General features: G+C 44.8%; 1 protein-coding gene across 5 annotated transcripts in view; it reads left to right on the plus strand.

Annotated features, from left to right (window-relative positions):
• SERTAD4 (SERTA domain containing 4) overlaps nucleotides 1-25,467 on the plus strand; it is an 80,948-nt gene that overhangs the window by 32,561 nt on the left and 22,920 nt on the right. For all 5 annotated transcript variants that reach the window (XM_086927828.1, XM_086927829.1, XM_086927832.1 and 2 more), the window contains exon 3: nucleotides 3,134-3,249. In XM_086927828.1, the coding sequence (XP_086783954.1) occupies nucleotides 3,134-3,249 (116 nt within the window). The remainder of the gene's footprint in view (nucleotides 1-3,133; nucleotides 3,250-25,467) is intronic.

The following is a 25,467-nucleotide window of genomic DNA, read 5'->3' on the forward strand; positions in this document are numbered from 1 at the left end:
GACTAAACTTTGGCTCCATATATAATAAAAATCTAGCCACATATAGGATCGGATACACATGACCGCTGATTTGCCTCTCAGTTCATGAACCACATTATCTTCAGGGTGGGAGCAAGAATGTTTCTCAAATCATGTTTAAAAACAATCACAGTTAATAAATGTATATCTGAAGGTAGCACACTTTTTTGCAATCAGCAGATTTTCCATTTAAGTGGCCCCAACATTTCCCACTGACGTGGATTTACGGATAAAACTACTTTGTGTATAGTGTTTGGAAATTGAGTTTCTGTGAATCTTTATTTGCACATCACCAAGTACAGTGTTCTGATTTGTTTTGTTCCTATTTAAATCTTTGTTTGCATCACACATCTGAATTACAAAAAAGTTTTCGTAATTCCTGATATATTTTGAAATATTTGTACTATTCATTTACAAGCTGTTTACATTTTTTGTGTTAGCAATTAGTAAAAAGACAAACTGACATTTCCGATGACTTGCAAGACAATTTTTAAAAAGTACATAAGAATGACATATTTGCAAAATGTCGGCCTGGTATAGTATAAAACCTGAAAGTCATTGACAAACAATATACAAACCTCACTATAATTAGTACATATTTCAGTATATTTATTATTACAGTTTTATATGTTGACAAGCTAAAGAACTATATTATTCTTGTTAAACAGGCATTATAAAAAGTGATCACACTTATGGCTGTACTAAATGCCTGGGGTGGACAAGAATGTAATGGATTTATATTTTGGTATTTACATGCAATGGCTTATGATTTCTGCACAGTCTCTAGTGTGATGGCCTGTAGATATTTGGTAAAAGGTGTCGCCCACTAGGCTGTGTACCCTTTTCCCTTTGGTTACTTTCAGCAGCTGCTTCCTATTGTGTTCCAACTTGTAGATGCATTGTGTTTTTAACAGGAGCCATTTTTGTGAGTGTCCTAATGTGCCATTATTGACTGCCTTTTTGGGTTAATCAGCAGTCTAGTTTTCCACATTTCATGGTGTGTATGCCTGCTGCCGGCTGTTTAAGCACTCTTCCACCTCAGCTGTGCATCTTAATTGTAGATCAGCTTGCGTTTATCAATCAAACATGAATGGGTTAATGACCTTTGTTTGATCATTGATTTCCTTACATTACCATACATTTGTACTATCTGTCCAGCAACATTTTTGCATTCCGCCTAGTGTGACGCCCCATATATGTTTGGTAAGAAGTGCTGCCAACTGGTCTATGATTTTGTTTAGGGGTTACTTTTGACAGCTGCTTCGTATTGTGTCCCAATTTAAAGTTGAATTGTGCTTTTCACTGAAGTAGTTGCAGGGGCACCCTAATGTGCCAATATAGACTGCCGTTTTGTGTCAGTCAGTGGTTTAGTTGTCCACAATTGCCTGCCATTGGTTACTTAGGTGCTCCTGCATTGCAGCCATGCACCTGAATTTCAGACAACCCTGTGTTTTCATCAGTTTAAAGGCATTGGGATAGTGATGTTTGCTTGTTAATTGATTTCCTTTCATTTCCCTTCATTTGTTCAGTCTAGTAAATAGATATTTTGCATCCGGTCTCTAGTGTGATGGCCCATAGTTTTTTCTTAAACTGTGCCGCCCAATACTTTATCTCCTGATTAGGGATCACTTTAGAGACACAAAAGGTGATGGGAAGACTGCTTGCAATTTGTCTAACTACTGGTAATCAGTCTGAGTAGCATTCCACCACATCATTAGTTTGCCCACATACCTCCTCATTCGGTCCCAGCCACATGCACATCAGTCTCGACCCTGCTCCAACAGGAACAGTCCTGCCCGAACTGCCAGGCCAAGTCCTTCTTGAACCAGAACGCAAGCAACCAGAGACCGTTTTTGCCCTAATTGGGGCTCGTCAATCAGATGTAGCTTGGTTTCAATGGCACAGCGAGCACGGGACTCATGTCTGGGCATACCCCTGCCAGTTAGGGTGGTACATCAAGCACCAAAAAGGTGATGGTAAAAATGCTTTCAATTTGTCTAACCACAGTCAATTATTCGTGTTACTTTAGACATCTGCTTCAAATTGTGTATCCCAGTTTAAAGTTGTACTGTGTGTTTAATTGAAGCCATTTTTGGAGTGTCCAGATGTGCCATTATTAACTTGCACCATTGGTCTAATTGTCCACAATTCACAATTTATTGGCATGTGGTCAACTATTTAAGCACTCTTCCATTTCAGGCGCGCCTCTGATATGCCATAGGAAATCCCTTCTGCACCAGTCCATGCTTAGGTGCCACCATCTGCTGACCAGGCTTCTCAAACATGCCAAGAATATGAGATCAAGCATAGAACGTACTCCCCAGAGTTCTTACTGTCTTTAATTTTAATTTTAATTTTACATAGTTTTATATAGCGCATACTTGACCCGAATCGGGTATCAGAGCGCTTTACATAGCACCAGTTGCGTTACATGAGGACACATTCATTTTTTGTAAGGGACGGGGATTAGCCCAGAATCACAGGATGTTCAGCGTTGTTGCCGAGACTCAAACCCAGTTCCCCAGATTCGAGGACGACCGCCCTAGCCGTTAGGTCAACTCCTCTCCCCAACTCCTCTTTGGTCAACTCCTCTCCCCAACTCCTCTTTGGTCCCCACCTCAGGAATACAGGCTCCAGCCACCATTAAAACCCATAAAGAGTCAGTACCCTTAACCACTCAAAGAGGGCCTCCTGATAAAACATCTTTCAAACCTTCACATCAATGTCATTTTATGTCATGAATGTTCAGCAATTAAACATAGACACAAAATTGCTGACCTTATTGACCTTCATCAACTTGACCTGCTGTTATTAATATAAACTCAACTCACTGAGAATAGTGCTCCTTTCTTGAATCCGGTAGATCATCCTAATTTAAAAACCTTTAGAAAGGACAGCTCAAATAGAATCAGAGTCAGCGTAGCAACCCACTCAAATGACACATTGAAGATCAAACACTTTCTCAACCTTTGGTCTAATCTTCCTTAAAACGCCCCACAAATTTCAGCAATAACACAGCCACCCCAAATCTTAAGCTACTAAACCAGGAGTGCATCACGAAGACCAATTACGTTGACGTCACATTTGCCTCAGCTGATCTAATTTATTTCCACAGAACCGCATTACAGGGGCGTTTCAAACCCAATAACAACATCCAAGATTGTATACTTTAAAAGGAAGTATATAGAAGACGAGGATTTCCATCCCCAGCTCAGCAACTCCGCTCAAAAAGTAGGTGTTCTATCTTTGATTTTTCTTGCTGCCTTTAATGCTGCCTTTTTTTGTGAATTGTCATTGTGTGATATACGAAAGATGAGCCATTCATTACCGGAAAACCTTTCAATGAGTTAGTGAAGAGGGAAGTAGGTATCACATTTAAAGTGTAACTGAATCCTTTCCCAAATTGCAGGCCTGTTTTTCAAAACTAGATAATCCTAAATTGATCTAAAGTTTATGCTCCATACTAAGCCTCAATGGTGGTCCTTTATTGTCTCCTCTTTTAAGTCAAGCCCCCTTCACACCTCTCTGTTCAGACGAAAAACAAGGCTGTGCCTAATCTGGAATTCCCAGTGGTAAAGCTGCAGTTGAGAAACTTTAAAATCCGTTGCTGGTTGGGCCACTTTTTTTTTTTTTATTGAAGGTTAAGCTAGAGTTTTAGTTTTTTGCCATAAGTGTGACAGCTTGTGATCATTTTTTGGAGTTAATTTTGCTCAATATAGAGAAATCAATAGCAATTTAGAATATTATTTTGGACTATTAGAATGGCAACTGTTCATTTCAGGACGGCAATTGTACGAAACTTGTATACCCCAATATCTTTAATAGAGTCACATCAGGAAAATCCAGGATCTCAGAGTGATTTATTGCAAGTAAAGCAAAGGGTGAAAGCTGTGGAATTTTTTGTACTCGTATTACCAAAGCTTTACGCCCATGTACTCTTATCAGAAAACACCAGTTCTACTTTTAATAGGCAAGAATTTCGGCCAACATGTGTTATAGGGTGGAAAAAGTAGAACATGATTTTGAGCTTTGGGAATTCAGACGTGTTTTGTGATGAAGTGGTTTGCTGTTAAAGCTCAGTGAAGTCATGTAATGCCTCTCATCAACCTGGCCACACTTTTTTTGATTTCAGCATTTTTTAATGTCAGCTTTAGCACTGGTTGAGGCACGATGTAGCATTAATGGCCACAGAAACAGTCAGTAATGTTAGTTATTGTCCCTCTCCAGACGTGACGCTTCTTGCATTCCACTAGCGTTTTGAATAGCTCGAAGGTCAGTAATGCTATTAGCTAATAAATGTGCTAGAATCTTGAACTCTTCTCTTTCCTGACTCTCCTAAAGGGCAGTTGTTAGAGTTGTAGCTAAGGGTCTCTACCAGTGGTTGCTGCACCAAAGGAATCTGAATGACTTTCCTAGGCTCTCCACCCAATGTGCAAAACGTTTCTTAAAGGAGTCCCAGGCTAAGCACAAAGGTGCATAGAAACCCCATTTTAAAGCCAGAGAGTTCTTACTGCCTCTTTGCACAATTTTCCAGAGAGAAAGGTGTCTAAACAAAAGGCAAGAAGACTTCTCCATGGTTTGAAATTAAAATAACAAAGAAAATAAGTTATCTTGGGGAATTGAGGTTCTCGAGTAAGAGGAACTTTCAATCTGATGGCCCACCCTGTCCAAAAACATGGTACAGGTTCAATAAACCATGTAATTATCTTGCATCCATTGGGATCTATGCAGTGCTTCATCTAGCACATGGTCAAAGCTCTCACATTGCTTTCAATCTTCCTCAAAGGTCACAAACCATCCAGCCAAACCATCCTGTTTCATGGTGTAAAAAGTCAACATGAGTTCCACAGAGGTTACCGTTTACTTCACTGTAGTAAAATGACTCATGGATGCTTTCTAAGTGCCACCTCCTAATCATGGAGAATCTACTGTTGTCCTTTGCCAATTGTAAAAGCAGCAATGTAAATATCTTTTTTGTAGGATGCTTATCTGTCACCCACCCACAGGTGGTATTCTTTGTCCATGGGTCTGTTCCTCACATCTTTCCGTGGTTTTAGGCATGCAAGGCTGAAACTCAGAAGAATATTCTATGACACTGGACCATTGGTTTTTGTATAATTTTTCTCTTTATCGCTTACACATCACATTTTCACTGGCTGTCAATAGGGACAACATCTAAAGTCCTTGCCGGCACATCTTTGATAATGCTGAAAGCCTCAGACCCTTTTGGCCATGATCAGGGGGGCTGAAACGTGTTGGCCTGATACACAAACAATTTAGTTTTACCCTTTATGATATGTTTAATCTTATCAGCTTGTGGCATAAATAAAGTTTGTGGTAAACCTCTAAGTAATTTTAACTGTTTTATCCTGCACACTCCTCAGTTATTGGCTGAACCAATGGAATTATATGTCGAGTAGGACCACATTGTGCGGCAGGGTTGACTAAGTAATGCAGCCGGAAAAGGCAAATTATATTGCCTACTGCAGAACATTTTGAAGTACTGTTAACACTGTATGGACCGAGGTTTCGCCTCATTAATATCAATTTAACATCCAAATACTTTAATCAGCAACTGAAACATGACCTGCCTCTGTATGACAAAACGCTTGCCACTGCAAGGCTACTTGGGTGACAGCGTGTTTGGTAACTTTCGATTTTTTGATTTAGAATTAAAATATATTTTTGTTAAAGCCTGCAAATTATGCAGAAGACGATGAATTATGTGGCAAGTGCATAAACCCATAAATAGGATAATTACAGACTTGCATAGTTCTAGTTGCCCTTGTCATAGGATGAGCATAATCGTAGTGTGCCCACATTTACACCATCACCAATAGTAAGTACTATTAGTAGTGAGTGTATTCGGATTTGATCCTGGGTCTTTATGAGGGTGCACACAGATCCCAGGGCCTTGAGGAAAGCTACAGCGCAGGGTCCCACAGAGTTTCTCAGGAGTCTTCCACTTCAATTGTCAGTGTCGACCTTGTTCTTCTGTCTGTCCCTTTCTCTTTGTTAGATCCTATGTCAGAGCCATTGCTTTGAAAAGGTATACCACTGAGCATCAGGTAAACTTCCGGAGCATTATAGAAATGCCGTGCATAAACTAGATATGACCATTTACTTTAGACGAGCAGTGCATAACATCAGTGCAAAGTTGCAGTGATCTTGAATTGCTCAGCCTCTGGTGTGTGTATAGTCATGTTTTTTGGATAGAGTTTTACATTTAAACTAGGCCACATCAATGCCAGACTAGCTAACTGACCCCACAATGCTTAAGGTATCAGCAGGATGTGCTCTAGAGGTAAATACCGACTGGCACACCTTGGCTGAAATCATCAAGTGGTAGGAAAGCAAGCAGGGCTGGACTGGGAAGCAATACTAGCCCTTGCAATTTTCTCCAACCAGCCCCTGGTGAAGCATTGCTTGGCCCCGGGAGGCTGGAAATGCTTGCTTGCTGGTTTTGTTATGGGCGGGCCGATATTGCAGCTCTACTGCAAAACCACCCCCAGTAACAAACCCGGCTCCCACCATTGCAAAACCAGCCCCATGCCTCCTGGGGAAATGCCCAATGCCTGGTCTGGCCAGTCTGACCCTGAAAGCCAATGACACTACCTGCGTAGGAGTCTGGCTGTGCCTAAATGAAGCATTTGTGCCACTTGCCACCACTGCACATTCGCCTTGGTAGCAGTGCCATTATGAAATAAACATATGTAGGTGTTTGTTCCAGTTAGTAATGCTGTGAGCAACAGGCAGACCTGCTTTTTCCAAAATGGGCAATACTAGTACCTTATTAAAGCTCAGGTGGACTAAAATGAGGAAACAATGTTTAGTCTCAGCCTTGGATTTTTTCTGTTTGTCTGTTTGCCTGTGCTCATAATGATCAGTTACTGACCTGGTGACACACCATCAATACCAGTGACACATCTGCAATATATATTGTGGCCAGAGCAGTGAGCGAGACACTGATTTGCCTAGCCAGTTAGTCCTCAAAAAAGAATTTTATTCCCTTAACGTGCAAAGAGAGGTTAAAGACCGTGCTAGAAATACCGACTCTCTAGGTTATGTTCCAGATTGTTGAACTAACAGAAAATACAATGCTCAGATGGTACTATACATAGGCTTTCAAAAGCACACAAGGCTAAATAAACAAAGGCGGACGTAGATGTGCAAATAACAGGCATTTTGAGGGCAATTAAACTTTGTTGCCTTTTGGGCATTCCAAGGTGTGGCCACCTGTAAGACGTGGCCAATGCTCTCACAACGTTTAAGTGTGAGTATTCACAGCGTTTTTATAGGTAGTTTCCACTAGTTTCACTGGTGGTCCTTTATTGTCTCCTCTTTTAAGTCAAGCCCGAAAGATCAGAAGATTCACACCTGTTAAGGACATGAGTAAATACTTGTACATGGCGGAAACGGTGCTATAACACCTCTAAAATAGCTAGGGTGAAAAGTGAAAAGGGGGTTTCTCGACTGGATTTTTTTGTTTTCCGCTTGTAACAAAGAAAAAAAAACACTATTTGGAAATATACACCAATTACATTTCCATATGAATAAGTATTTAAACATTTGAAAACTCCTAGAAAGCTGCAGTATTTGCAATTTCCCTGGATTACTTTTGGAATTGTTTGTGATTCCATGAAAAATTGAAATTTCCTCAAATCACAGAATACCACACTGGAGAAAATCCTGACTTTATTTGCAAATCGGGCTAACAGACTCCTTCACAAGTGCCACCCGAAGAAGGGATCTGCGATCTTCTGGGCTTATGCAGTGCACTCATTCTTAGGATTCAGCTAAAGGTCTCACAGTGGAGAATTTAAACCTTATCTTTCTGCATTTGTTTTATAGCAGTTCTACACAGAACCAAATGGCTTCCAAAAGAAGAAAACTGTCTTGACTTTACTACAAGTAGTGGCTCCACAGAGTCTAAGAAGATCAAAATCACTCGTATCGTTACCCTTCATGAAACCTGAGGTACCCTGCAATCATATGGTTTGGCTGTGGATGTGAAGTGGAGGATAAAATCCCTTTTTTGACTGGCCCTCCAGATAGGACTTAAGCCCGGCCCAGTCTTGACCTTGTACACTCAAGTCCCATAAATTGTCCAAGAGAAAGGACTGGGAGACCATATTGAAGGCTACGGACGAGTCAAGGACAACCATGACTACTTAACCTGGCTCGAGATTGATCTCGATGAATTAGCGACCTCCAGGAGAGCGGATTCCGTGCTGTAGGCCATTCGAAAGTCCAACTGATTGTCATGGAGCAGGCTATTACTTTCCAATAAACTGGAGAGTTTTCTGTTGTCCCACTTCTCCAACATTTTGACAGCATCCGGCAGGAGGGAAATAGGCCTGAAGTTGCTATGCACATTAAGTTCCGTATTAGCTTTCTTCAGTAGAGGTAGAAGCATAGCCTGCTTCCAGCTCGGTGGCACTTTCACTGCCTCCAATGAAGCTTTCGTCAGCTTAGTAAAGATGGGTTTGATCATTGGCTCAGCCATTTTCAAGATATTCGGGTAGGCCCAGTTTTGCAGCTGGTCAATAGGGTGGCAGAGTCTTCATGCATGAGGGGATCTAAGTTGAATAGCAGTGGTCCATGATGGGTATTTCTGTCTGCGAAGGGGATTAGAGCCTTTTGAGGGGGAAATGTGGTGTAGATCATTTGGATTTTATTGTAGAAAAAGTTTCTTCGTACATTATGGCTGAAGGAATCAGGTAGTTTTGTGAAGCACTAGGGGACACAAAGAGTTCACCACTTTAAAAATGTTGAGGGGTTTATTGGCGTCAGCGCTGATAGAATATGAAATAAACTCTGTACTGCACTAAGCAAATTATTTAGCACTTTCTTTTAGGTTGCTTTCGCTTCTGGGTCGTACAACTTCTTCCACTTGCTTCTAAGAAGCTTACAATGTGATCTATCTTTTTTTACTCCGGTAGTAAACTAGGGTGCAGCAGGAGTTGATCTCCTTTGGGATACTGCTTTTAAAGGAGCGAGGGCTGAAGACAGGCAGTTACAATGGCCAGATCAGGGCCACTGCCCCAGAGAGTTTGAGCGGGGTTGCCTGTTGTGCCTCCAAGAAAAATTATTCAGAGACGTGCCTCTAAGGCCTGGAGATTTTCTGCACAGGGAGTTGCTGTTTCTTAGGGAAGACCTTGACAATCTTAAAAGGCACTAGTAAGTGATCTGACCATGTTAATTGAAGGATTGGATCCATCTGAATATTCAAGGAATGCGAGAATATAAGGTTGAGTGTGTGACTGGCTTTATGCGTTACCCTATCACATGTTAAGTAATGTTGAATCCCTCTGAAGCAGAGAGGAAGTGTGCAGCCAGAGAGCAGTTAAGATCATCACTGTGAAGGTTGAAGTCACCAAGTAACAGGATTTTGAGCGGAGAATGGAAAGTTGAAATATCAAGTTTGTTAGCAGATAAGTGATTCGGACGTACTGTTGGGGGGGGGGGGGATGGTCTATAAACTAACAAAGGAGAAGTTAAGGTTATTACAAAAGAGAGGCCCTCAGTGTCTCCCATATTTTGGGTTCAGATATAGAGTACTGATGGGAGTCTCTACACTATCACCACCCCCGCCTTGTGTATCCATTCTGTCTATGTGCTTGTTCGGAAGCCAACCAGGATGGAAAGAGCTATCTGGGGCAGAGAAGTCTTAGAGCCAAGTTTCTGTCAGGAAAAAAAGATCACATTTATTTCCTGAAAGTAGTTTGCTAATTTTGAAGGAATGTTTGGGGAGCGACCGGCAATTGACTAGGGCAAGTGAGAGCAAAGTTCCTTCCGGAATATTACTGAGATAGGAAGTCTCGGTCTGGGGTGCATTAAAATCAGGCACAAGAGGCTCAGTTAAACAGCCACAGGATGGACAGACCATTTTGGTAGCACGTCTTAGTAGAGCTTCTAAGTCAAATTTGTTACTGCAACAGATCGGAGAAGGGGCTTAGTCATTGCATGTAACTCATCTTTAGAGTAAGCAAACGAAGAAGACGGTTTGCTAGACTCACCAACGGCGTGGCTGATGCTGGACACAATCTGAACGTGGACAGGCGCAGACGGGCTTGCCTTTTGCATACCTTCGGTGAGCCAGCACTGTGCCAACAGCATGCCCGCTGCACACGTTTACTGTGTGTCCATGGCATATCCCACTCTGAGATTCCAACCACTAGAGCGCGACCTGTCAAAAATGGTGCATCTGTGGTGGAATAGAGTAGAAGTACAATACACGCCCCCAAAAATGCACAAGCCCAACATTTAAGAAGAATAAAAGTTTATATAAACATGTAGATAAGACTAAACTACAGATGTAATCTGCCAAAGCGGTGAGTTACATGGTCCAATTTGAATGTTTAAGCCCATGAACTGCTAAGCAGAAGTGCCAGCTAATTCAAAGTCCAAGCAGTTGACCTTTAATGAACACTGAGGTTTGTGCACGTATCCCACATGCTCACTCCTGCCAATAATGAAAGTGGAACCACTTGATAGGGATATCCTTCCTACCAGTCATCAACATTCATTGCTACCAGGGTGCCTATCTAGGGATAACACAGATACATCCCTGCACTTTCATGAACTGCTGTACATCCTGCTGAATCAACACCAACAGGTAGTGATTGAAATAAAAAAAAAGTTATATGCGCCAAACGAAAAGTGCGGGTGAGTGGTGAGCTGTCGTGACTGCCTGCCCTCTGGAGAGACAGAAAGACACTTTAAGAAATTGGGTTATTGGTTGACGGGGCTAGGGGCAGCCCCACTCGGGCAACAGCCACAATCTATGCCAGGGTAAACCACAAAAGGTAATAAAATTCACCTGTGCTTCACCCTCTGGTAGCTTGGCACAAAGCAATTAGGCTTAACTTAGAGGCAAAGTGTAAAGTATTTATGAAGCACACTTACAGTAATAAAGTGAATACACAACACAAGAAAAATCCCACACCAATTAAGAAAAATAAAGTCATTTCTGTAAATAAAATGAGATCAAATCAACAAATCCAATCAGTAGACCCCGAGATATTGAATTTCAAAGCTTTAGGTAAGAATAGCGCCTAAAAGCATAAAGCGCCACTGGCAGTCAACTGGTTTTGGTAGTCCGGGGGAAAGTCATAAGTTTAGGCAGTCCACAATAGAGTTCAGGCCAGATATAGGGACCAGGTTAGTCCTACTAAAAGAAGATACTTTCTCAAAGTCCGGTGCAAAAAGTTCAGTTTGTGGTGCAGGAGGCTGTGAGTAGCAGGGCAAGTGTCGCGGATGGACATCCCTGTAGCACGAATCCCCTTAGGCTGAAGAGTAGGCCTGGCATTACGTATGGTCTTTGCTGTAGCAGGAACATCCATTGAGGCGCTGCAGACCGTCCTAGCTGGAGATTCGCATTGGCAGTCACCCCTTGCTGTAGTGTGAAGTGCAGATCTCACATTGGCAGTCTTGGCTCGAATAGGCTGTGTGTGTTTGCAAAGAGCCCAAAACTTCAGGATGTCTCCTTTTAAGGAAGAAGGGTACTCTGGTGGCAGTCCAGGGTTCAGACCTGGGTAAGCACCTCTTGGGGATCAGGGACTCACTGTAGCAGAGGCCGACTGGGATCAGGCAGGTCTAAGCTGACCCAGTTGCAGTTGGTCAGCTAGGAAATTGCAGGGAGGCCTCTGTAGCTTGTTGTGTCCCTGTAGCTCAGAGCTGGAGGTTAGCCACCTGACCCTTGGAGCTACTCAGGTTAGTCTGGGATGAAGGAAGCAGGTCCAGTCTTCCTTCTCAGAGACCAGGACAGTTCTCAAGCAGTGGAGCTGTCCTCTGGGGAAAAAGGGAGCAGGGCAGTCTTCTGTTAGCTCACGGGCAGACTCTGTCATACCTCCACTTCTAGTAGGTTCTTCCCTTACCCTGTCAAGGCTCCAAGGAGTCCGTAGTGATAAAGCCTGGTGTCAGGTCCTTTGAGAGTCCCAGAGACAAGCCTTTAGAAGTCTAAGTGGGGCAGGACACAGCTCCACCCTCAGCCATTTGGACCTAAACCGCTTTTATGTCACTGTCTACCAGGAATATACAAGCCTAGAGCCCTTCACAGTCATATGCCCCAGGATCCTACCAGTAGGCACACATGGGTAGGACTAGAAAATGCCAACTTTCTAAAAGTGACATTTTCAGAATTTTGACCTAAAATTCCAACTTTCTCATTAGAGACGATTTTAAATTACAATTCATTTTTAGTCCAAACAGCATGTCCCTATCAGCTCCCAATCTAAAATTAGGACTTATTAAATGTACCAAGGTAGCCCAGTGTTATTCAATATGAGAGAAACAGTAATGAAAACGACTGTAGGAGTTTTTCACTACCAAGACAGGCAAAACTTAAACCCCCATTTCCTACTTTTTAAACACAATACACTTGTGGCCTACTTTAGGGCTGACATATGCAATACAAGGAAGTTTTGGCCAGGCAAAAGGTTTACTTTGCCAGGTCAAGAATAGCAGTTTAAAACTGCACTACAGACTGCAGTGGCAGGCCTGAGACATGTTTTAAAAGGCTACTTGTGTAGATGGCACAATGAGTGTTTCTGTCCACTAGTAGCATTTAGCGTACAGGTCCTGGGTATAGGGAACACCACTTTATTAGGAATTACAATTAAGGTAAATGTGCCAAGTCAATGTCACCATGTTTAAAGGACAGAGCACAACCACTGAAGCACAGGTTAGCTTTGGTAAAGAGTCATAATGCCAACAAACTCAAATTCATCCACAGAAGGCAAAATATCTGGGGGGTGTCCCTGCAAAAAAGGCCAGGTCCAACAATTCTCATCTGTGTGCCAAGACGAGACTCGTAAGCCCTTTACTAATGGGAAACCAGGGGGCTACACCCTGGCCCACAAGTGCTTCTATATTGAGAAAGCAAAAGACACACAATTGATGGACGGAATGCTGAACAAATCAAAACATTCACCCCCAGTCAAGAGATCTGGGTTAAATCCATCATTCTTTTGCTCACCATGCCACCCCAGTGTAGACCTGGCCATATGCAAATCAGCCTTGACCCTGTGCCTCGTGGGAACAGTCCAGCCAGAACTGCCAAGCTCGGTCCTCCCTGGACCAGAACCAAGCACCCCAGGACCGGTTTAGGGCTTTCAGCCCTCATCAGCCAGGATAGCTTGATTCCAGTGGCACAGAGAGCCCGGGACCCACTTCTGGGCATACCCGGCGCACTTAGGGCGAGAAAGCAAAAGACACACAATTGATGGACTTAGGCCCAGATCTCTGTACTGGGGTGAATGTATGACATTGTTCTGCATTCTGTCCATCAATTGTTTTTGCATTTGCCACCCAGAGTGTGACGGGTATGCTCAGACGTGAGTCGCGTGCTCTCCATGCCACTGTAATCAAGCTATCATGGCTGAAGAGGGCTGAAAGCCCTAAACCGGTCCTAGGATGCTTGTTTCCAGTCCAGGGAGGACCTGGCTTGGCAGTTCGGGCTGGACTGTTCCCATGGGGCACAGGGTCAAGACTGATTTGCATATGGCTGAGTTCAAAATGGAATGGCATGGTGAGCAAAAAAACGATGGATTTAGGCCCAGATCTCTGTACTGGGGTGAATGTATGACATTGTTCTGCATTCTGTCCATCAATTGTTGTTTTTGCATCTATATTGCGAAAGCACTTTGGTGCAGCTTATCAGTTTTGTTGACAAGAGATTATTATAGTTTTGGAATGTGGGCCTTTGGAGATTAGCGATGTGATCTGACGTTATTTTTTAATGTTTGTCACTTCCAGGGACAGTAAAAAAAGAAATAATAAATCCTCATTGGATTTTCATTTTTCAAAAATAAACTGCCGCTTTGGGAGTCTGTTTCTGAAAAATGAAAAACGGTGTATAATTTGATCAGCATCCTCTTTGATGGAGCCATCCATCAAACGTTTACAACATTGAGAGGATCCACAGTCACAACTTGTTAAGAGTTGTCCACAGAGCTGGTGAACTACTCTAGATTTGGCTGGCAGAGGTCTTTCTGGATGGCGGGGGCAGTATCATTAACCATCTTTTTTTTTAAATTTGACTTTTTTTTTATTTATTTGATCGTAAATGGCACAGTCATCACTTCTTTGTACATATCAAATAGTGTATTTACGGTCCACACAGTATACATTCCTTGTTGCTTCTATTTACAATACATCATTGTTTGCATCTTGCCGCATGCCTGTACATTGTTACAGATATTAGTGTCAATTGCATTACTTTATTCTCGGGTCACTATTGGCAATTCACAGATATCCCCTCTATAGGCGTTCCAGCCTCCCCATTTTCGTATCCATTTTTTAGGACAGCCCCTGTGTACATATACAGTCTTTTCCGCCACCATGGCCATGTCCATACCCCTGCTCCACTCTGCAGGGACTAGATTCCCACTCACCCTCGTGATGATAGACATGACTGATTTCAAATATGACATTATTACAGGGCAGGCCCACAGCATGTGAAAGAATGCGCCAACCGCTCCACATTGCCGCAGGCAGAGCTGTGTGTCAACTTTCCCAATCTTATAAAGAGTAGTTCTAGTGTAGTAGATTCTATGGAAGATCTTGAGCTGCACGGGGCATAATTTGGATGCAATCGCTACTTCTCTAGGTGACGCTAGTGCCTCCTGCCAATCAGTATCATCTAACTCTCCCAGGTCCACCTGCCACTTGTCTCTGAGCTTCTACACAGGGCCTGGCATGTTGTTAATAATCTTCCGATAGGTCATAGAGATTGCTTTCTTATCCATGTGATCCATCAGTAGCCTGTCCTCTAGCGGAGAGGCCTCGGGTAGAGTGGTGTCAGGGGGTATTACCATCTCTAGGGCGTTTCTGATCTGGCGGCAACGGGTCGACGATGTAAGCTGGGCCGTGTGTGGGACATGCATCCAGTGGTTAATCACTATCAATTGGGAAGCCCAATAATATGTTTGTATGTTCGGAAGTGCGATGCCCCCATCATACCAGGTGCGGTACAGTTTTGTCATAGCTATGCGAGCTGGTTGATTATCCCAAAGGAGTTTAGTGACTTCTGCCTTTATTGCACGGAAATAGGACTGGGGGACCAAGAAAGATGTATTTTGAAGGGCATAGAGGAACCTTGGGAGCGCCATCATTTTGAAAAGTGCCGCCTTCCCCAGGAGCGACAGTGGCAACGACTGCCAGTGCTTGGTATCTCTTTGCAGCCGTTTCATGGGGGCTTGGAGATTCAGAGTCATAAAGACCTCTGGGTCATGGGTGACGTGAATTCCTAGATATTTGAAAGTGTCCTCGACAATTGTTACGTCGCAGCCAGCCTGGAATGTTGGTGGGGGACCTTTCAGGACATAGAGCACTGATTTTGTCCAATTAATCGTGTACCCTGAGTATCATCCATATGAACCACAGATGTCTGACTTGCAAGACAGGGAGAGGCCATATATAGGAGGACATCGTCCGCATATAAGGATATTCGATTCTCACATCCCTCAGTCCATGGAAGCCCACGGATCGCACCCAGGCCGCCAGAGGCTCCAGTACGAGGGTGAAGAGAAGCGGTGACAGCGGGCAGCCCTGTCTCGTGCCTCGGTGCAGTGGGAACTCTCTGGATCTATGCCCATTGGCCACTACGTGGGCCAGTGCCAGTGGAGTAGTGTATAGCAACCGTACCCAGGAACAGAATTTTGGTCTGAACCCCAATTTCACGAGAACAGCGGAGAGAAAGGGCCACTCGACCGTGTCAAAGGCCATTTGTGCGTCTAAGGAGAGCACGATGGCTTCTTCTTGGGTGGTATGCTTTCGGCCCAACACGTTTTGGAGGCATCTCAAATTTAAGGCTGTATTCCTCCCAGGCATAAACCCATATTGATCCGGATGTATTAACGTTGCTTGGTGTGTCGTGAGTCTATTTGCCAGGCACTTGGCCAATATTTGGCCTCAGCGTTAATCAGAGATATGGGCCTGTAGGAGGCACACTCCTGGGCGGGTTTGCCGGGTTTGTGGATGGCCACTATTGTTGCTGTTCTTTGATCTCAGGGAAGTTCCCCCCTGTCCAAGCTGGCCTCATACATAGCTATGAGATACGGTGTGAGTATTGTTGTATTACATTTGTACCACTTTATGGGAATACCGTATGGACCCAATGCCTTTCCTGACTGAAGTTTACGGATCGCCGTTGCAATTTCTTCGGTGGAGAGCTCTGCATCTAATAATTGAGACTCCGTCTCCGTGAGCTTTAGAAGTTTGATATCACGGAGGAACTCCTCCGCATCCTCTTGTGTTATTTTGAGCGCCGAAGTGTAAGCCTATTTGTAGTGATGTGCTAGGAGGTCTACTATGCCTTGGGAATTCTGTGTGGTTTCACCCGTGGGGAGCTGAAGTTCTGCGATCCACCTATCTGCCTTTTCCCGCTTGTCAAACCAGGCTAAATGCCTGCCGGCCTTATCACCGATTTCATATTTAGTCTGTTGGGTAGTAGAGAGTCGGGTCTTCGCTTCTTCCCTTAGATGGTCTTTATACTCTTGCTTTTTAAGGTGTAATAAATGAGTGTTCGCATCGGAGGGGTCCTGGCCCTGGGCCCTCTCTAGGTCATCTCTAGGACACGACAGCGCCGCAAAACGGCCCTGGTCGTCTGTGTATGTGTTCTTGGTGACAATCAGGTATTGTTTTTTTAGAAGGATTCCTACCCCCCGTGAACAAGATATAAACTCGGAGTGTACCGCTAGTTTGAAACCCCACCTGTCTAGTGCTTTGTAAGCCATCCTGTTAAATGGGTCGCTTGCAGTAGGGATATTGCTGGTGCCTTACGCTTTAGATATTGTAGGACTAGTGCTCGCTTGAGCTTATCCCAGAGACTGTTAACATTCCTGGATATGATAGGTAGATGCTGTGCGTGAGGTGCCACAGCTGTGGTGGGATCAGGTGGTGTCGTCATGGAAAGACCTTCCTTTTTCCTTGATCAGTGAGTAAAGGGTAGCTGCCTACATGTGCTGGGATGCCTATGGGTAGCCATGCGCAATACAAATGTGTGCTCATTCATTCATTCATAGTGTTTGAAGCGTACGCTATACGATCGAAATTGTTTTGCAGCAATGCATGAACAGCATGAGTGGACCTACGATGTGCCATATAACATAAAAAACCAAATGAACCAAATTAGTCAGAACTTCCCGAAGAAACCCTCTTACCCTCCCTACCTCCCTGCAAGATGGTTTTAGAACTACCGGCCACCCCAACTTTGCAGAGTGCCTATTTCCTATTACCTAGTACCTTCGTAGGGGGAAAGAGCGCTTCTGGGCTATCCCCACGGGGCCTTCTCGTAGACAGAATTACCCACTCAGCTTTATTTAGGTGAGCGTAATGAGATGCCAGAAACCCCTTGTCCATACAAAGTCTTGTGGGGGACTACCAGTGACTGACCCTGGTTAAGTCACTGCCTCAGCGGTCATTGTAGGAGCCTACAGCCCCCTCCCCACACATGTCAGGATCGCAGCATCGTGATTCTTCACTCAGTGCCTTATCCGGACTATGGAACTGGTCCCAGTGCATTAGTACCTCACTTAGAGGGTGCTGAGTATGTCTATTCAGTTCTCTTTGGGCTGGGTCTCGGATTCCGGCAAGCCACCCATTGGGTCCAGGGATTGTGATCCTGTTGTGTCACGAACAGCGTCCCTCCAACCAATCCAGTGCTTCCTTCGGGGGGTGGTGAAGAACCACGTCTTCCCATCCGCCTCCACTCTTAGTTTTGCAGGGAACAACGTAGAGTATTTAAGTTCACGATTCCTCAGTTCCTGCTTCATGGCTATGAAGTTCCGTCGCTGTTTAGCCACAGCCGCTGTGTAGTCTAGAAAGAAAGAGAACGTGCTTTGCTGATAGCGGATCGGGTGGCCACTCTTGGTGTCTGGAGGATAAGGTCTCGATCACGAAAGTTGAAAATATGTGCTAGTATGGGCCGAGGGGGCTCTCCCTGCGTTAGTCTACCTCTGGGGCCACTGTGGGCACGCTCAACCGAAAAATAATTGGGGAGTCCATTGGGTTGCAGGTGGTTCTTGATCAGGTCCTCCACAAAGAGGTACACTGCAGGGCCCCCCTTCCCTCCGGTACTCCCACGATTTGAACGTTATTGCGTCAGGAAATCATCGCGCTTCGCTGCAATGGTTCTGTTGTCCATTTCCAGCTGTTTAATTTGTTTCTTCAGGGTGGCTGTCTGTACCTATAGCGGTTGTTGACTTCTCCGCCTCTGTCACCCGGGAGCTGAGGTTTCTGAAGTCTGCACGGATAAGTGAGAGTTCAGTGGTAACGGTATCTATGTGGGACTCCAGAGAGGTGTGTACATTGTTGAGAGGAGTCATAATATCCTGTAGCGTGATCTCTTTCCCTGTTACGGGCTCTTTGGTTGGAGCAGCATCAGTATTGCACAGTCGTGTGGATCTTTGTCCGATTTGGAGAAAGCATATTGCTCAAGTTTGTTTTGGTGGTTCACTCGCTGGCCTTGGCCCCTCATTTCGTCCTGCTCTGCAGCTATAACCAGTGGTCGCCGGCTGTCTGGTGGTAGTACTCACCGCCGCCTGCCTGTGCTACCTTGTGGCGCTCGTGGCCTGTTGGGTTTCCTACCAACCGGTGGATGTCACCGCTTTTCCGTTATGGGGCAACAACGTGGGCTGCTTACTGGTCTTGCCGTGTAGTTTGTAGATTGACACCCCCATGGATGAATTGCAGCTTTTGCACACAGGAGTCCCTGAAGCAGACCGGTTTGCAGGCCGTGGGAGGAGAGGATGGGGCCACCTTGGCTCCACAGTGATTGAATGCACGGGGCCCCTGCAGACGTGTGGTTTCAGTGTCTGCTTGTGTTCCTTTTAGTGGGTTGGTTGTGTTATTTGGCCCCCACAACAACCTGTTGTGATGTAGGCCCCTGTTGGATCCTGGCGCTCTGGAGTCCACGCCGATGCGCAGTGATTAATCGTGCCACTGGTCCCCACTGCGTGCAATGCGCCTCTTGTGGGTTGCTGCATTCAGGCCACAAGTTCGCTGGGCGTCTCCCGCGCCCAGGTGCTGCGGGAAGCCGCTCCTTCAATACGCCGCTGTCCTAGCATGCGCACCTACCCCAGTGTGGGCTCTGATGTAAGCTTGTTTCCCCGGCTTTTGGTGTACGCAGCTGGTGGGTCCTCCCGCGTCTCACTCCTTGCGGGTCCCGCCACTCAGCCAGAGGAGAAAGCAGTGTTTTTGGAGCCCCGGGGGACAGCTTGGGTGCACTTTGCCTCTCGGTGCCGCCAAGCTCTTGATGCCGAGAGTGTCTGCCGGGTAAAGCACCTACTTTAAGTCCCGGTTGCGGCGTAGCTCCAGACCGCGTCCTGCACACCATTGCAGAATCTTGTCAAATCAGCAAATTTGAACGCAGTGGTCAGCCCGGTAGGTGCAGGAAGGGCTCCGACGTTCCCGCTGCTGGTTGTAGCTTGGTTAGGGTGCGGATAAAGTGATCAGATTTGAATTACGGCCTCCGGATGTCCGGAGCTCTCCTAGGTAGCAGCCATTTTCATTGGCTGCCGGCCATGCCCCCCTATCATCAACCATCTCGATGGAGTGACTTACTTCCTCAAAAGTCTAAATCAGACCCTAACTTCTTAAGTGTTAGCCTAATAATTACTTCTACATTATACAATAAAAATGCAGTTCCTATCCTACTCAGAAAGTGACTAGGGAAACTCAGTGAATTTAATTCACTGTGTATTGTAGACCAGCCTAGGCCCTATTATTCTTCACTGGTGTGAAAGTAGGGCACCGTTATCTAATGCATCCGCCCTTGAAGTATGCCAACTTTCTAGGTTTTCCACCACAATGACCTCTCTATAGTATCATCCTACCGCAATATTGTGGGCAAAATATTAAGGACCAAAATATTAACATGGGAGGTATATACAGGTGAGTATAGGCTTACTTTACTCAATTACACACGTGTGTACCTTGACTATATATGTATTAACTGAAAAAAACAAAGGTTACATGGACGTTATAGTTTCGAAAATAAATACATTTTAAAAAACGTTGAAATTCACTGAAAACCAAAGGTTACAGGGACTTTATACTTAGGAACAGATTTTACATACATAAAACCATTGAAATTCAGCAGTTATAGTGATCTCAAGAAACTTCAACTCCAGCCCTAAGGTAACCATACTCACGCCATCGCTATGCACAGTTTTCCCGTCAATAATTTTATTGCAAATGTTGCAGTGATATTATCAATGATGTCATAGAAGATGTCATGACTGAATAATTAGCAGGGCATGGCGAAGGTTTGATTTTGGCCCCGGAGACCTATCCTGGGGGCCCTCTGCTATATTTACAAGGGAGGAGGGCATGCAGTCCTCTCCCCTGGACCGATTTTGGCCCTGTAGACCCCATCTCCCGGAGCCCAGCCATACTGCATAAAGGTGTAGGGGGCACATAGCCCCTTTTCCCAGGACAATCTTGACCTCCGGGCCCGACCAACAAAAGGTGGATGCCCTTTTGCCCACCCAGGGCACCCATCACACTATGGTTGGGGGCTGCTGGGAGAGCTCCAAGGCCTCCGCTGCCCAGCCGGCACACCACCTCTAGTGGTAGCCGACATTGCTCCAGCTCGCAACTAAAAATGCTGCTCCCTGCGAACAGGAGCAATCTTTTAATCTATTTCCCTGCCCACATTAGTGAAGGAAGAAAAGTCTGCTCCCAGTGGGTAGGCACTTTTTTCATGCTCCTGCCCGCTGAGAGCAGACTTGGTGTTTGGTCCCGCATGGCAGGAGTTTTAAAATTGCTCCCGCCAAGCGGGAGAAAACACAGGTTTGTCTGCCTGCCCCAGTGCGGGCAGGGAATCGCTATGTCCCCTTCCCCTTATTGAATCTAGCCGGACCCTGGGGGATGGAGTCCCCGGGGGCCCAATTTGGTCCCAGAGGGGGGCCAGGCACCCCCTAGTACTTTTTCAAAAAGGTTGGCCCCAGAGGATGGGGTTCACGGGGCCAAAATCGGACTGGGAAGGGGCCAAGTGTGCCCCCTTCCCGCAAATATATATGTAATTGTTGTTTTATATGTAATGTATTGTCCCCCAAGGACCTAACCAACCAGAGGCATAGAAAAAAAAACTAGCGCTTTAAAAAAAATTGCCACGAATCAGAGGATCATCCGCGAGTTTTCAGCAACATTTTAAAAAAAGCATTTTTGGCCGCAGACTGTGTCCCTGTGGGGCCTCATCACCAGGCATAGGAGGTCAGAGTAATCATACCCTGCCGCTCTGTGCGTTTATTTGCCTTTTTTTCTTGGGACTCAGCCGAATCCGATTCTCAAGGTGGCTGCCACCACATTCTGGTTGAAGTGATGGCAGACAGTCATGGCATTGCTGTTAGCTCGTGGATCCTCTATGGATTCACGTCTCTAGATATACATAAATCTTTTTTCTTTAATATCTCCAAACGTACCAAACAGATTTACACTAAATTACAAAAAGCACGATTTCTGGCCAATGATCGAAGTTTCTGACAAATTTATGCAGATCCGTTAAGTGGTTCGGTGTAGTCCTTACCAAAATCCCTATGGGAAATTGCACAGGGAAAATGCGTTTTGTGACCACCCGCTTTTTCTCGGCCCCCGCTTGATGAATCCTCCCAAAATTTTCTAGACAGTAGGAGAAGTTACTGGTTTACTAGTTGTGAAATTTTTGTGAAGGATTGTCAAACGGCGCCAAGGTTATTAGCACAACATAAAACGCTTTTCCTATGGAAAATGGGTCTCACTATACCTTCCTACTGGTGACCTCCAGAAGGTAATATGTGTTGGATTTAGAACGGGAAAAGGGAACAGTAGAGCAGGGTCTAAACCTAGCCCTAGTCATATCCAAATACACTCAGGCCAAAAGAGGTAATTTATTTGTCACTTTCGTGGACCTGAGTTCCGCTTTCGATTGCGTGGACCATAATAAATTGTGGTCCACACTATCAGATATGGGTATAGATGAACAAATTCTCATATTTATTAAGGAGCTATATAGAGGCGCAGGCGCTAGGGTACGTTATGGCAGATTGGGAGAATGCTCCTGAAAGTTTCCCCATTAGGAGGGGCGTGAGACAGGGGTGCATTCTAGCACCCCTTCTCTTCACCCTATACATAAATTCCATTGGCAAACATCTCAGGGAGTCACAGTATGATTATCCGACCATACTGGGATCACCGGCGCCAATATTTTTATACGCCGATGATGCCGCTATTATGTCCCAAACTAGGGTTGGCCTACAGAGGGCTGTCCTGAAATTTATAAACTTTATGAGAGACAGGGGCCTAAAGGTCTATACTACAAAAACCTACACGATGGCTTGTGGGACTGGGACTAAGAGGACACCCTGTCCAAATTTCCTAGATGGTAGGGGGATTGAGACCACCGACTAGTTCTCCTATCTCGGAATAAATTTTGACAGGAGAGGCAATTGGCATACAGCAGTGAGGGCCAGAAACTTAGCCTTCACCCAGGCAATTGGCGCCCTTAATAATATTGCGGCTAAATTGGGGAGAAGACCGGTGAAAGAACTGACTTTAATTTATAAGGCCAAATGTATTTCCACAGCTATATATGGTTCAGGTCTTTGGGGAATCGAAAATGTACAACCAATCCAACAAAGTGAAAACCAGTACCTACGATATCTGTTAGGGGCCCCTAAATCAACTGCCACTTACATCTCACATATTGAATTAGGTTTACCATACATTGCAGATGTGATAAAAAGTGCGCCCATATTATTATGGCATAAGGTGCAAGTTACCCCTGAGACATCGCTTAACAGAGATTTAATCTCTGACTGCCTCACTCTTGACGGCGTTTGTAACATCAAATGGCTAGTCTATGTAAAAAACACGCTGACTGAGATGGGCCACTTAGAATACTTTACAAGGCCATCCAGCATGGAAGGGGTTGCCAGAAAGACTCTGAAAAAAATGGCCCTTGATCATCTAGCCAACAAGAGATGGGATCTGGAAAAAGGTAAATCCTCAGTTGTGGACTATCAGCGAATTACTACAAATGAAGGGCCTCAAAAGTATCTTGTAAACCAATTGTGTTGTTATACCCGTATGCTACTGACCCGCTTCAGGGTTGGCACCTTTTTTCGACTAACGACTTTCCCAGCCTGTAACAACTGGACGAGGGAGAGGCTTGTCTGCCCATACGATGATATTTCTGCCCAGTCAAACATCCACTGTATTTTATTTTGCAAATGTTACACTGTACCCAGGGGAGTTTACCTGAAACCTATTCTGAGGGTGTGGGGACACCGTACGTGCAGAACAGCTTTTGTCAGGCTGCAACAGCTTGAAAATGACTGTTATCCATGCCGTATCTAGTTTTTTTAAACTAGGGATTACATTCAGAAATTCAATGTAAATAACCACGGTGATTTTAGATTGACTCTGTTTTATTTGGATAATATGACTGTCCTTTTTAACTATGTTGAATACTGTTCTTGTATAATAGATATTATTGTATGAGGCACTTTTTAAATGTATGCTTTTATGAGTTCAATTTGAATATCGAATAAAGCTTTTGAATTTGTAATATGTGTGTGTGTGTTGTGTGTGTGTGTTGTGTGTGTGTGTGTGTATGTGTATATGTATGTATATATATATATATCCTTAGAAATTGCGAAGGTTGTGTTGCATGCAGAATATAATACTGACAAACTACCTGAATGGGTCTGTGTTCGTTTTTCTGGATGAATGCAGAGTGAGAAAACGGAGTTCTTTATTTATATATATATATATATATATATATATATATATATATATATATATATATATATATATATATATATATATATATCCTTAGAAATTCACTGAAAAAAAGCAAAGGTTTGAGGTATGTTAGTTTGGCTCACATTTCACTCGTACAGAACCACAGAAATTCAGCAGTTATTGTCACCTAAACTAACTATAACTCACACACCCTGAGTGCACTGCTTATGACCTCACATATTACATCACTCATGGCATGGCGGGCCAGGCATAAATGCCCACCACAGCGCGGAGGCCGGCGGACGCACGCAGCGGGCGCGCCAAAGGCAAGTCCGCCTGCGCCCGTCCGCGCCCAACCGGGTCCAGGGGTCAAGGATGCTGCTCAATCCATTACCTACTCCCCTGAAGCACTCCGAGCGCTCACATCACAGCCATCCTCTCTGGACCTGTCCACATACGGTCGCATCCGTACGAATAGCATTCTGTCAGAACAAGCGCCCCTTCCAGTCCCCCCCCCCCCCACACCCCCCTCCCGCCTTAAGTAATGAGACCACCCCTCGGGTTTTCTATTTGAATACTCGTTCTTTGGTAAAACATCAGCTGGACATCTTTTGGTTGTTAGCATTGGAAAAACCGGACGCCCTTCTGTTCACCGAAACTTGGCTTACCGAGGATTCCTCACCGGATATTTTGGCGGCCCTCCCCTAAGACTATTACATTCTATCGGCCAATCGGCCCGCAGGGAAGAAAGGCGGGGGTGTTGCGGCCATTATACATAAAAATTACAATTTTGACACAATGACCTCCCTCGAACTACCACAAGTCGAGAATTTGGTCATTACTCTAGATACTACCACCGGATCTATCGCGTTGGTGCTCCTATACCGCCTGCCCCAACATATGCCCTCTTTTCCACTTGTGTTAAGCGAACAAATTGCCAACCTGGCCATGAACCATGCATGGGTCCTGCTCATAGGCGATTTCAACTACTGGCTCAATGACACCCTTGGAAGACCACATGCCATGGAACTTTCTGACCTGCTTTCCAACCTAAATCTGCTCCAGCACATATGTTCTTCTACCCATACTAAAGGACATGCACTGGATCAAATCTGGACCCACAATCTTACCTTATCTGTAACTTCTATCTCCCCCTGTATATGGTCAGATCATCATCTGATTGATTTTACGGTCAACTTAATCGGCAGGATCAAGCCCTCTATAGTGCCTGGTGGCTTGACCAGAAAGTGGCGAACCATCGATAAAAACAACTTTATTAACACTCTAGCCTGCACTGCCCCTATTCTTAACCCCGATGTCAACTCTATGGAACTGGTCATCACAGACTGGTTGTTGTCGGCCAGTGACATACACTCCCCTCTCACTAAATTCTCTTGGGCCAGACATTCTGTTCCCCTTAAGTGTTTCACCGGCGATCTAAAGAACCAAAAACTCATGCTCCGTCAAGTTGAGAGGAAATGGAGGCGCCAATACCTAAGTGCAGACAGGCAGCAATACCTGCTAGCGCGTAACGATTATAAAAAGTCGACCCTAACCGCCAAAGCCGCCTTCTTCTCTGCGAAAATTTTGAACGCCGAAAACAAATCCAAGGAGATCTTTCGCATTGTGAACTACCTGAGCTGCGATGAGAGAATCTTGCCCACCCTAGCTCCAACACAAGAACTGTGCGACTCCCTGAACAACTTTTTTATAGATAAAATT

The sequence above is a fragment of the Lissotriton vulgaris genome, chromosome 6, assembly GCF_964263255.1.
Source record: "Lissotriton vulgaris chromosome 6, aLisVul1.2, whole genome shotgun sequence".
Classification (NCBI taxonomy): Eukaryota; Metazoa; Chordata; class Amphibia; order Caudata; family Salamandridae; genus Lissotriton; species Lissotriton vulgaris.